Raw genomic sequence first — 12,680 nt, 5'->3', positions numbered from 1 at the left:
GTAGGCCTTACCGATCTTCTTATAGCCTCGGCATCTTCGTGGAGAGCAACAATTCTATTCCTCGAATGCTCAGAGTTCTTTACAGTGAGGTGCTATGCAACATCCAGTGGTCAGTATGAGAGAATTGTACCTAAACTGCTCTAATACAAGATACACAAATATGTATGGTCCTGTCAGTAGACAAAAACATGAACATGATAAATAGGACGTGGTTTTGCACGAGTACACCACGTACAGCTGTTATCACTTAGGGTGTACTTACTTTTGTTACCAGTTATTTAGACAATAATGACTGTATGTTGAGTTATTTTCAGAGGACAGTACATCTGTACTACAATACATTGCACATTAAACCGATATCAGGCAAGAATGTTACCGAATTAGAACAGCAAAACTCCAGAAACTTATAACCCCAATGCCCAGACGTCTTTAAACTGTTTTGAAAAGAGAGGAGATGCTATGCCGTGACAACCTGTAACAGGCATAACATTTGAAAACGAGCTCATTTTGTTTATAAAAGTGTAACATTTCTGTTTTCTATGTTCTATTGTGTACAAAATACTGGCTTATGTGTTTTGAAAGTCTTTTAGTTTCATTTTATTTAAATTGAAATAACATCCAAACATTTCTAGAATTTGGGTTGTGTATATATATATATATATATATATATATATATATATATATATATATATATATATATATATATATATATATATATAGTGTTTGTCTGTGTTTGGAAACCGTAGTGCTTTCACAGCTTTATCAGTCCCGAGTCAACCAGATAAGAAATGGCTGCTACACACAAACCCAATACACGTCCCCGATGGTCCGCAACCCCAGCGGTCACATATTTACTCCTCTTTAGAATCGTCCCAGAGTCGCGATTAGCACTTTCACTCGTTGTGGACGTTTTCTGACTAGCGGTTCTGAATATAAATCTAATGCAGAGAATCTAATGCACTCCACCTGCAGTGCTTCTGGTTCCCTCCTACAGAGTCTCAAAGTCACACAAGCATCTAATTATCAAAATGAAAGCATAATTAAGGTGCAGCACGTTTATTTTTTTCTTCAACAAAGTCAAGTATCAATGCACTCAGAATGTGGATTAGAAATTGGTAGTGTTGTGTTTGAGTGTTTAAGTAAAACTGCAGTTTGCATTGTTAGTTTACTTTTGTTTCTCTGTTTGTCTCGATTCTGTCCATCCATGAGCTCGTACCATTTTTAATTGCTGTTTAATGTATAAACATTTTTCCTTCACAACCTTTGCTTTGCTCAAGTCTGTTTATTCGTGTTCTTTTATCTGTAACCGTTTCTTTGTTTCAGGCTACGGCTCTCTCGGCCAATGCTCTCCCTCGTGACCTCAGCTTCAGCACAGAGAACCTGAGCTTCGACTTCAAAGACACCGATATGAAACGCCTCTCTATGGAGATCGAGAAGGAAAAGTGAGTAGAGCCTGGGTGTTTGCGGATAAAACTCAAGCTGTACCTCGGCTTCTGATCCTGGAAAAAAGCTGAGCATCTTTTGAGATATTAAACCATTTCACTTTGCTTTGCCTTAAAGTGTTTTTTTGGATTTATGTGCTTTACTGCAGATTATAAATAAGCATACTGCTGCTACAAATTTACATTCAAAAGGTTTTAGTTTATTTGTGTTTCCATCTGTCTGTGTATCTATCCATCTGTCTATTTATCGGTCTGTCTGTCTGTCTGTCTGTCTGTCTGTCTATTTCTCAGTCTGTCTATCCATCTGTCGGTGTATCTATCTATCTGTCCATTTATCGGTCTGTCTGTCTGTCTGTCTATTTCTTGGTCTGTCTATTTCTCGGTCTGTCTATCTGTCTTTGCCTGTCTGTCTATCCATTCGTCTGTCTGTCTATCTGCATGTCTGTCTATGTATTCATATGCCTATCCATCTGTCTATCTCTTGCTCTATCTGTCGCTCTATCTGTTTATCTATCTAAAGTCTATCACTTTATCTGTCTGTCACTCTATATGTCTCTTTCTGACTGTTGCTCTATCTGCCTGTTTATCTTGTCTTTTTGCCTTTCTCTCTGTTGCTCTATCTGTCGTTCTATCTGTCTGTCTGTTTATATATATATATATATATATATATATATATATATATATATATATATATATATATATATATATATATATATATATAATTTTGGGTGTGTTTAGGGTGGAGTACATGGAGAAGAGCAAACACCTGCAGGAGCAGCTGAACGAGCTGAAGACTGAGATTGAGTCGTTGAAGCTGAAGGAGCGAGAGACTCATCTGGACATCCTCCATAACGAGAACACGGAACGAGGCACCAGCAAGCAGAGCAACTTCAAAAAGGTGGGATTTCAGATAACTGCATAATGTTCCAAAACACAAACCAGAGACATAACAGACAGCAGGGTCTGTTATCTGTTATTGATCAGTCACTCTATCCGTTACGTTCTAAGTTCTATATCTAGGTCCAAGCATATAATTATATCAGATCATTTTATTCATCATCAAATCCTCCAGTAAACTTTTGAGCCCTGTAAATGGGGAGGATGCTTTTATCTGGAAGAGACTTTTCTCGTTTGCATGGGAACTTTTTTTTATCAGAGATGAAGCTTGTATTTAATTTGTAGTGAAGCTCCACGCTGAGAGAAAAAGTAGACCAGTAGAACCCGGCACTAAATCCTCTCACTCTAGGGGTTCAGGCGTGTACCACCACACAGGGAGGATGTACACACTCCTGCTAAGGCTTTTATATTTCCATTGATATATTGAAAATTGAAAAAATTAATTAAATATATATATAAATGTGTTTCTCAGAGGGGTATTTTGATAATATCTGATGATGTACCCCATGCTTATCCCACATACTGTCTTAATATAAACATATGTGCACTTTTTTATTCTCAGACACTTTCATTTGGAATCCAATTGAACAAATAATCTATCTATCTATCTATCTATCTATCTATCTATCTATCTATCTATCTATCTATCTATCTATCTATCTATCTATCTATCTATCTGTCTGTCTGTCTGTCTGTCTGTCTTGCTATCTTTTAATCTGTCTGTCCGTCTGTCATGCAAATTTTTTGTCTGTCTGTCTGTCTGTCTGTCTGTCATGCTATCTTTTAATCTGTCTGATTGTTTGTCCAGCCGTCTGTCTTTTACTTAGTTATCCATCCATCCATCCATCCATCCATCCATCCATCCATTATGCAGATATGCAGATCAGATTTTGAGCCAGAGGTGTGCACGTGTATTACTCTGTCACGTTCGTGCAATTCCCTGCTCCAGCTCTGATTGACAAGCGCAAATAAATGTAACAAGCTGCACCTGCATTTTCTAACGATTTTTTTTTTTTTAACGATGTCGGGTATCAGCCGTAAAAACGGGGCAAGAATACGCAGTGTTTTTCGAAACCTCCTTTTTCGAATTTGAGTGGTACTTTTGCATATAAAAGCAGGATGTTAGTGAAATACAGAAGTGTGTGAGATTTTACAGACTTAAAAAAATCACTGAAATATGGCCGAATCTTAAATATTCCCAAATACATCTCTGCTGTTTTTGCTTTGTGCGCATTTCAAGCGTATTAGTCCGTAATGATTTTGGTGTCTGAGCACGTTATAGTGAACCGTGAATTGAAAAGCTACAGCAGGTAAGGATGTACTCGCACGTAAGCTGGTAATTATGTCCCCTGTGTATTATAGTTCCATAACGAGCTTCTGGTTGAAGCCCAGGACAGCGAGTGTGGATGCTTATGGTTTTGCAGAAAAGAGGGGAAAAAGGGCAGACTTTTACATGCAGTTTATCTTCAATCATGTACGAGCGATGCGACCGAACGTGGAAAACGCAAATCCAATATTATATATTAGCTCAGGAGCAGGGCGCAGACATAAATCTGACACGTCCCGCTCGCGTGATTCTCAGTTTAATCAGAGCTCAGCGAGCTGCGTAGTCGACGATGTGAAATTAGCAGTGCTACAGCAATTGATAGGACGTCGTAAATACTCGTTAGGGGTGTGTGTTTGTGTGTGACTATATGAGCAAAAGTTTGTGGACACCTGACCGTTAGATTGCGAGCTTTTTCAGTCAATGAAAACGTGGCTTTTTGAAAACGCTCTCCAAAGCAGATCAATTCGAAAACGCTGTTTTTTCGTTTTTCCGAGTCGCAGTGTGGACTGTAGAGGAAAAAAAAAAACGTTCGAAACCGATGACTGATTTTTTTGTCAATGCTGCGACATTTCATAGAACTGGAAAGTAAATGAACGTAGGAAATTTTTATATGTATCCGTATTTGTGTAGATGGAGCTTTGGTCTCCATTTTCCTGTTAAAATAAACTCAATTTCTCTGGAAAGATGTTTGGGGAGATTCATTCAGCTACAGTTGTGTTCAAAATTATTCAACTCCCACTGAAATTGATTGTTTTGGTCGGTTTGACATTGATTATGATCATTCAGTCATCCTGCTTACAATTAAATCAAAGAGGCACGTGTAGGTCAGACAAATATAACATACCATTTATAATGAAATAACCACAAATGTCTTTTCTGAGCTCACATCATTATCAGTTTTATTCAACCCCCAAGTGACATTCAATCTTAGTACTTAGTACAACATCCTTTTACAGTTATAACAGCTTTTAAACGTGAAGCATAGCTTGACACAAGTGTCTTGCAGCGATCTACGGGTATCTTCGCCCATTCATCATGGGCAAAAGCCTCCAGTTCAGTCACATTCTTAGGATTGCGCACTGCAACTGCTTTCTTTAAGTCCCACCAGAGGTTCTCAATCGGATTTAAGTCTGGTGACTGCGATGGCCACTTCAAAATGTTCCAGCCTTTAATCTGCAACCATGCTCTAGTGGACTTGGAGGTATGCTTGGGATCATTGTCCTGTTGAAAGGTCCAACGTCTTCCAAGCCTCAGGTTTGTGACGGACTGCATCACATTGTCATCCAATATCTCCTGGTACTGAAGAGAATTCATGGTACCTTGCACACGCTGAAGCTTCCCAGTACCTGCAGAAGCAAAACAGCCCCAAAGCATGATTGACCCCCCGCCATGCTTCACAGTAGGCAAGGTGTTCTTTTCTTCATAGGCCTTGTTCTTCCTCCTCCAAACATAGCGTTGATCCATGGGCCCAAACAGTTCTAATTTTGTTTCATCAGTCCACAGAACACTATCCCAAAACTTCTGTGGTTTGTCCACATGACTTTTGGCATACTGCAGTCGACTCTTCTTATTCTTTGGGGACAGCAAGGGGGTGCGCCTGGGAGTTCTGGCATGGAGGCCTTCATTACGCAGGGTGCGCCGTATTGTCTGAGCAGAAACTTCAGTACCCACATCTGACAAATCTTTTCTCAGTTCCTCAGCAGTCACACGGGGACTTTTCTCCACTCTACGCTTCAGGTAGCGCACAGCAGTCGAAGTCAGCATCTTCTTTCTGCCACGACCAGGTAGCGTTTCAACAGTGCCCTTTGCCTTGAATTTGCGAATGATGCTTCCTATGGTGTCTCTTGGTATGTTTAACATCTTTGCAATCTTCTTATAGCCATTGCCCTTCCTGTGAAGAGTAATCACCTGTTCTCTTGTCTTCCTGGACCATTCTCTTGACCTCACCATGTTTGTAACCACACCAGTAAATGTCTAGAAGGAGCTGAGTATCACAGTCATTTTAAAGCTGCCTAATTGGTGCTTATTAGGCTTTATTGCTGCTCCCTGATATCCACAGGTGTTTTCAATACCTGATTGAAAACACTTCATTGAACCTCTGTTCTTCAGAGTGGTAGTCTTTAAGGGGTTGAATAATTATGTCAATGAAGAATTCACAAAAGAAACATTTACTACTGTATTACAAAACTAATTGATGTCATTTTAGTTGCATATGGTTCTTTAAGAAGTCCTTGTAGGATTTCATTCTGAATACAATTACAAATGTACACTAAATTCCCTAAAACCATTTACAGCATTGGGGGTTGAATAATTTTGAACACAACTGTACATGGGTGTTAGCAAAGTGAGGTAGTGATGTAGGTGAGGTGAGGAGGCCTGGCTGGGGTGCAGTCAGCGTTCACATTCATCCCAAAAGTGTTCACTTTGGCTGTGTAGCAGGAGCTACACGAACCCAATGGAAAGTATATGTTCATGGAGATAGCGTTGTGCACAGGTAGACTCATTTATTTACAGAACTTCCACCGAGTTTGTTGAATTGTCTATGGATGCGGAGATCACAGATTGACATCGGTGAATCGACATGAAAGTTAACAATGTGATGCAGAAATGATAAAAAAAAAAAAAGTCGCTAAACAATTTCAAAAACACATTTGTGATTTATTTCCATAAAATGATTAGTCGATGCGCTATACTTTTATTTTTTAGAAAGTGAACAAGGATTTGTGAACAATATTTTATATGTAGATTGATTTCTATTCGCTAAACAGTTTCTCAGCATCGCTGTTGCTACATGAATATGACGCATAGCAACACTACGGAGACCGAGGCGTGTCCTGAGAGTCACATAGAATACAGATTAACATGGCAGAGGTAGAGCTTTAACTTCCTGCAGACACGACAGGAAAAAACGTCTGGTTTTATTTCATCTTTTTTCTTGCACTACAAAGGCGTTTTTGTTAAAGATCAGACGACACTTAAGTAAACTGATGATTTGCTGTCTGTCTGAACCAAAGAAATAAAAGCGAACTATCAGAACCATATTGAACTGCATAGCATCATTTTCCGTTGCATAGTATTGCGCTGAATCGAATGGAAATCGAATTGCGCTGCATCTTAATAGGGCATGAATCGTATCGTATCGCATCGGAAGCTGCTTTATATGCATCTTTAATGTATTGTATCGTTGGCAATGCTTCGAAATGCGAATCAAATCTGCTTCATTCATGTAGCCGCTGGACCCTAATAGAACCGTTCAAGACGAGGCGTTTTCACACCTGCACTGTAATTGAGAAAGCATTTATTAAAAAGAATGACTTTCTACAGCGTTATACATTTAAAATACATTCAAAAGACTGCGTTAAAAGCAAGAGGAAGTAATTAAATCCGATAAATATTCTAACAGTGACCCAAAAAAAAATATATAAATGAATAAATATCTTAGTGTGTAAAATGCGAACGTGTTCTTCAGCTTGAATGTGTGCAGTTTTTTTCCCCATTTCAGAATGAGATATTATTTAGATAGAATTAGATATAAATTAATTAAATTAATATTAAGTAGAATTAATTACTGTATGTTTATGTTTATTTAGAATAATTGGAAATCTGTGCCTTTGCGCTCACCTTAGTCCCGTATTGCACCCCCGAGTGGCCGAACTCCACTTAGCCCACTTTGGGAGCTTTAACGTCCAGGTGGAGCTTTCAGCTCATGGGCAGCGTGACCGAGCCTGCTGGCCTGTTAGGATGATTAATAACCATGACCATTCCCTCTCCTGCTCCCTGATGCCTCCCCGCTGTTGAGCGTAGCCCGAGGATGATTGCTGTAAGGAAACCCAGCTGCAGTGGCTGAGAGCTTCTCAGATGCTACGCTGTGATCAGAGCTGCTCCTGGCGTCGGCTTCGAGGAAAGCAGACGTCACTAAAATGGCTCCAGCTCTTGACTGAGGTGGTGCATTAGTGTCCATACGGAGCTTCTACTTCCTGCAGTTCTAAAGTAGGCCATTATTGTGAGAAATGGAGAGGAAATGTGGGGTTTTTTGGCATCTCCAGCTCCTTTTTTCAAAAGTGTTTTTACCCTGGATCAAGGCTTTCAATAAGGCGCTTGATGTAGCCGTATAGTCCAGTATGTATATCCTAAGAATCAAAGTAAGATACGAAGGAACTAGAGGAGGAAGATGCAGCAAATATTTTCAAATTTATTATTTTAATTATCTCAAAATCTCTGCGGCGTCTGAGGGTGAAAAATAAGCATTTTGCCCAAATTGTACATTTTTCTTTTAAATATACATTTAAAAAAGACTATTTGACTCTTTTAATGACTATTTTTTAAATCTTTTTATTCAAAAATGAGTCAAATAAAAACCTTTAAAGCGTAACATAAAACGTTTTTTTTTTTTTTTGTTGTTTGAGGAATCTGGGCACTCGTTCCTTACTGGAAGGTTTTTGCAGTAAGAAAAATGCACTTTTGAGTCCGTGTATGTTTTGTTCATTCGTTTTTTTGATATACAGTCGAAAAAACGAGATGTGAATTTCAACAACTCTCCATTACTTTTATGCTTTCATGTTGAAAGCAAAAACAATAAGCAGAAAAGGGCTTTTTATTGTTTCTGAGTACACACAAGAAAAAAGAAAATGACGTTTTTCTGCTAAAAAGTGTAAAACAATAAGAAATCGAAATGTATGTGTATATAAAATTATTATTAGATGCGCTATTCTTTTATTACTTAGAAAGTAAAAATAATAATTAGGTAATAAATAGTAAGAAATTAAATACTAATTTTCTGACTAATATTTGATATGTACATCGATTTCTATTCGCTAAACTGTTTCTCGCGTTCTTTCAGCACCGCTGCTGCTACGTGAATATGACGTATCACAACACTACTGAGAGGCGTGGCCTGAGAGTCACATAGAATACAGATTAACATGGCAGAGGTAGAGCTGTAACTTCCTGCAGACACAACGGGAAAAGAACATCTGGTTTTATTTAATCGTTTTTTTTGGCGTGTTTGTGAAACGGTTCATGTAAATTGATGATTTGCTGTCTGTCTGGACCAAACAAATAAAAGTCCATATCTTAATTAATTGCATCGTATTGCAGTGAATCGCATTGTGTTAAATGGAAATCGGATCGTAATTGCGGTGAATCGAATCACATCGCTTTGGTAGCTGCTTCAATTGTATCTCTAATGTATCGAGATGTAAATGGCATAGGCCTCAGTTAAGCACTATTGACACTAATTGGAACGTTTACAATTCTTGGCCAATCAAAAGAGCAAACAAACAAATTGATTATATTTAACAAAACAAAACTGTATCGTTTTTAAAGTTTGTTTGTATATTATACGGTTTATAAAAACTTCCCTGAATTTCGAATCAATTCCAGTACATTTCCGTGAATGTACATACATTTCCAACCTGGAATATTTCCGAAATTCTCCAGAATTCCCTTAGAAATTCTCCGAAAATTTGCCAGACACTTTTCATCCCTTTGCTATCCTTCAGTTGTGATGCGTCATATTCAGCGGTGCTGAGAGAACGCCCTCGAGAAACAGTTTAGCGAGTAGAAATCGATCTACATGTTCAATATTGGTCAAAAATTATTGTTCACTTTCTAAATAATAAAGTAGTGTGCGTCTATTAATAATTCTATATAAATCTAAATAAAAAAAAGTTTTACAGATGCAAATATGTTAAAAACGATCGTTAACTTTTATGCCGATGCACCGATACGAATCAGTGAATCTACCCATCTCGTAGCCTCGAGTCTTAGTGCTTGGCACCCGAAAACGTATTGCAGTCCAGCCTTGTGAATCTTTCTGGTCGAATTTGATTTCAAACACAACTGATGATAATAAATACCAGAGCTTACAGATAAACCTAGACAAATCGGGGAACATGAAATTTCGTTCATGGCCTGTTTGTCGTTCCGCATGCGATCAATATTTCAGCGAACAGCATGATTACCTCAGTCTTGTGCCCGAGTTGCTGTTCGGTGTCACGCTGTAATTCTCTTTCACTCTATTGTTAAAAGTGCTTTACGCGAAGCACTGAATTGAACCGAACTCGTCAGAGCTGTCGATAGCAAACGCTGGCCCAGTTTCACAGTCCTGCTCAGGTTTATTAGTTGTATATGTAATATACCTCCATGGTGGTGACAGTTTGGGCCACAATTTGTGTAATTTGCAACATTATACTAGGCAGCGTATGCAAATACAGTTTACCTCTGGAGATTTTTGGCTTCCGGAACGCCGCCAGACGCACTGACTCTCTCACTGTGTTTCCCGAAACACCACATAAAATCATTGTTAGTTTTCTGGACGTAAACACGGCATGAACTTTGGACAAATTCTGATCGTTAACACTTTAGCATTGAGCTACTTATCAGAACATTGGAGCTTCAAGCCCCGGTATCACCAAGCTATAGCTCTTCCTATAACTATAACCACCTGTGCTCCAGGGGGTGCTGTTTTATATCTGACCCTGTGCTCTGACCCCAGCTTTCTAACATCACTGGAATATGCAAAGAAAGAATTTCTCTGTGCTGTAAAAGAAAGTGCATGTGACCAGTATAAATGTTCTTTGTTTTAAATATTGTATTGTACTTCGATTTTTTTTAGGGGTCCAAGCACCAAATGGCACCTAGTCTTTATTCTACCCTTTATTCCCAAAGTTCTGAAATTTGGCACATATATTAAGTATGGTCTGATGAACATTCTGGCCAAATTTCAGCCAAGTTCATCAGGTCGAAATTGGGCCAAATTTGGAGGTAGTTTTAACTTTTGAAACGTGTGTCCAAAATGAAAAGGCCTGACATGTCTGGATTCCAGTGTATAGGCAGAATACGTCATCTTCAGACCCAGCTATACAAACGTTGGCAATAAAAAAAACGCTGATATTCTATGCATGTTTTGAGAGTGTCAGCTGAGCTTTGAACCCCTGAGCAAAAACTTAAATCCTAAAGAAAAGGAGTGTGATCGCCCCTTTAACTGTGTATATGATGTCAGAACAGCACAGTGTTGTTGCTTTAGTGCCTCCTGAAGCATGTGACATTGACGTGTCTCGTATTTTCTTTCCACAGTTGACACTACAGAGCGCCAAGTCAAGAGTGGCCTTCTTCGACGAACTATAGCCGACCAAAGTGTGCGTGTGTGTGCTCATGTTAACTTTTTGTCTATGCATTGTTTTTTTTCTAGTTTGTGTTACTGATTATTTTGTGTTTGTGTGTGTGGTTTTAGTATTAACTTGTTTTTTTGGTTTTGTGTATTGAAGGTGTTTTTTTTCTGTGTTTTTGTTTTTTTGCCACTTGCAACAAGTGTTGTTTTTTTCCCCTCGGGATTCGAAATTACTTTGTGTGCATGAGTGAGCGTGTGTAAGAGAGACGTCTGTGTGTACAGTATGTCTCTGTCTGTGTGTGTCTGTGTGTCTTTGTATGTGCGTGTCTATTTGTGTGCGTCTTGCCGTGTCTTTGCGTTTCTCTTTCTGTGTGTCTCCATGTTTCTACGTGTGTGTGTGTGTGTGTGTGTGTGTGTGTGTGTGTGTGTGAGTGATGTGAGTCGTGTCTTTTACACTAAGTCGTAAGTAAACACTAGCGCACACACACACACACACACACACTTTTTATACACACCATGTATCTCCATTCCAACATTTTAAACCAGTAATCAGGAACAAACGAGAACTGGATGCTGCTTCCACACACTGCTCTCTGACACCAGCAATCCTGAGGGAAAAGTTTCCTCAGACTTTCTCTTCAGACTCATGAAAGATGACATGCTGCATTTGTTTGTTTTTTTTCTTCTCCTTTTTTCGAATCTGGGGTAAAAGCTTTGGGTTCGCATTACTGCTGAGACTTCAGAATGAACACTATTTATACTTTTCTCAAAAGCCGATATTTTTTCATATATATATATATATATATATATATATATATATATATATATAATAGCTTATATCAAAGTATTTCTTAAATGTATTTCCTCAAGTTTTCTTTTTTTCCCTATTTTCTTCAATGTTTTATTATTCTGTGGTTGCACTGCACTACTCTGCGGCTTCATAACACACTTATACCTACTACGTAAATATTTCACCCTGCGATAATAACTTTCAAATATTATATATATATTTTTTGTTGTTTTTTAAACTAATACCACACGAATGGAGCATTGCTCCGTCTTCTACAAAGTATCCACTCTATTACTATTTGTTTAGATGACATAGAGGCTTTATAACAGGGAGCAACACTGGTTACAGCTCTCATTCGTTCATTTGAAATGTAATGTTCTTTATTAAATGAAGAAAATAACTGATTTAGTATAGTGGTTATCAAGTTGACCTCGCATACATAGTGCATTATAACAGTGTTATAATGCATAAATTATCACAGTTGGGTTAAGGACACGTATACTGTATTATAAATGTTACACTAATTGCAGCCAGGTTATAGATAAATAATTCAGTTGAAATATCTTAATAAATGAAGTGGAAAAGGATGAACATAGCGATTTATAACAGTGTTATAAATGCAAACCTGAGCACATGTGTTCACAAAGATGACATACAGGATTCGTAATCAATGAATCACTAGAAGGACTACATAATGCATTATTACAGTGTTATGAATGCCAAAATTATTTTAGACAGGTTATGGATCATTCATTTGGCTGACATATGGGGTTCATAAGAATTCAAAGCGGATGTACTTAGGGTTTTTTACAAGTGTTAAATAATTATAGTTGGGTTAAGAATAAAAAAAAATAATTGACACACGTCATACAGGATTTGTAAATCAGTGACGCTTTATAAGGTATACATAACAGTGTTATGAATGCTAAACCTACAAAAACCAGGATACAGAAAAATTGGTTTGGCTGACATGAATTGGGGTTCATAAGCAAATTAAATGAATGAATAGGATGTACTTAAGGCTTTGTAAAAGTGCTTTAAATGCAAATCTGATCACACTTAGGCTAAGAACATGAACGATCATGAATAAACAACGTTGGGAAAGAATTCACA

The 12,680-nt window shown here is 38.1% G+C and overlaps 1 protein-coding gene across 2 annotated transcripts in view; it reads left to right on the top strand.

The window, feature by feature from the left end:
- The window catches only part of nf2a (NF2, moesin-ezrin-radixin like (MERLIN) tumor suppressor a), a 65,606-nt gene extending 53,630 nt beyond the window's left edge, over window positions 1-11,976 (top strand). For both annotated transcript variants that reach the window (XM_046841855.1, XM_046841854.1), the window contains exons 15-17: window positions 1,324-1,442; window positions 2,181-2,340; window positions 10,744-11,976. In XM_046841855.1, the coding sequence (XP_046697811.1) occupies window positions 1,324-1,442; window positions 2,181-2,340; window positions 10,744-10,794 (330 nt within the window). In that variant the 3' untranslated portion in view covers window positions 10,795-11,976. The remainder of the gene's footprint in view (window positions 1-1,323; window positions 1,443-2,180; window positions 2,341-10,743) is intronic.
- Window positions 11,977-12,680: the final 704 nt, after the last annotated feature.

The sequence above is a fragment of the Silurus meridionalis genome, chromosome 27, assembly GCF_014805685.1.
Source record: "Silurus meridionalis isolate SWU-2019-XX chromosome 27, ASM1480568v1, whole genome shotgun sequence".
Classification (NCBI taxonomy): domain Eukaryota; kingdom Metazoa; phylum Chordata; class Actinopteri; order Siluriformes; family Siluridae; genus Silurus; species Silurus meridionalis.
The sequence above is the reverse complement of the archived record's forward strand: the minus strand, read 5'-3'. Positions and strand labels throughout refer to the sequence as shown.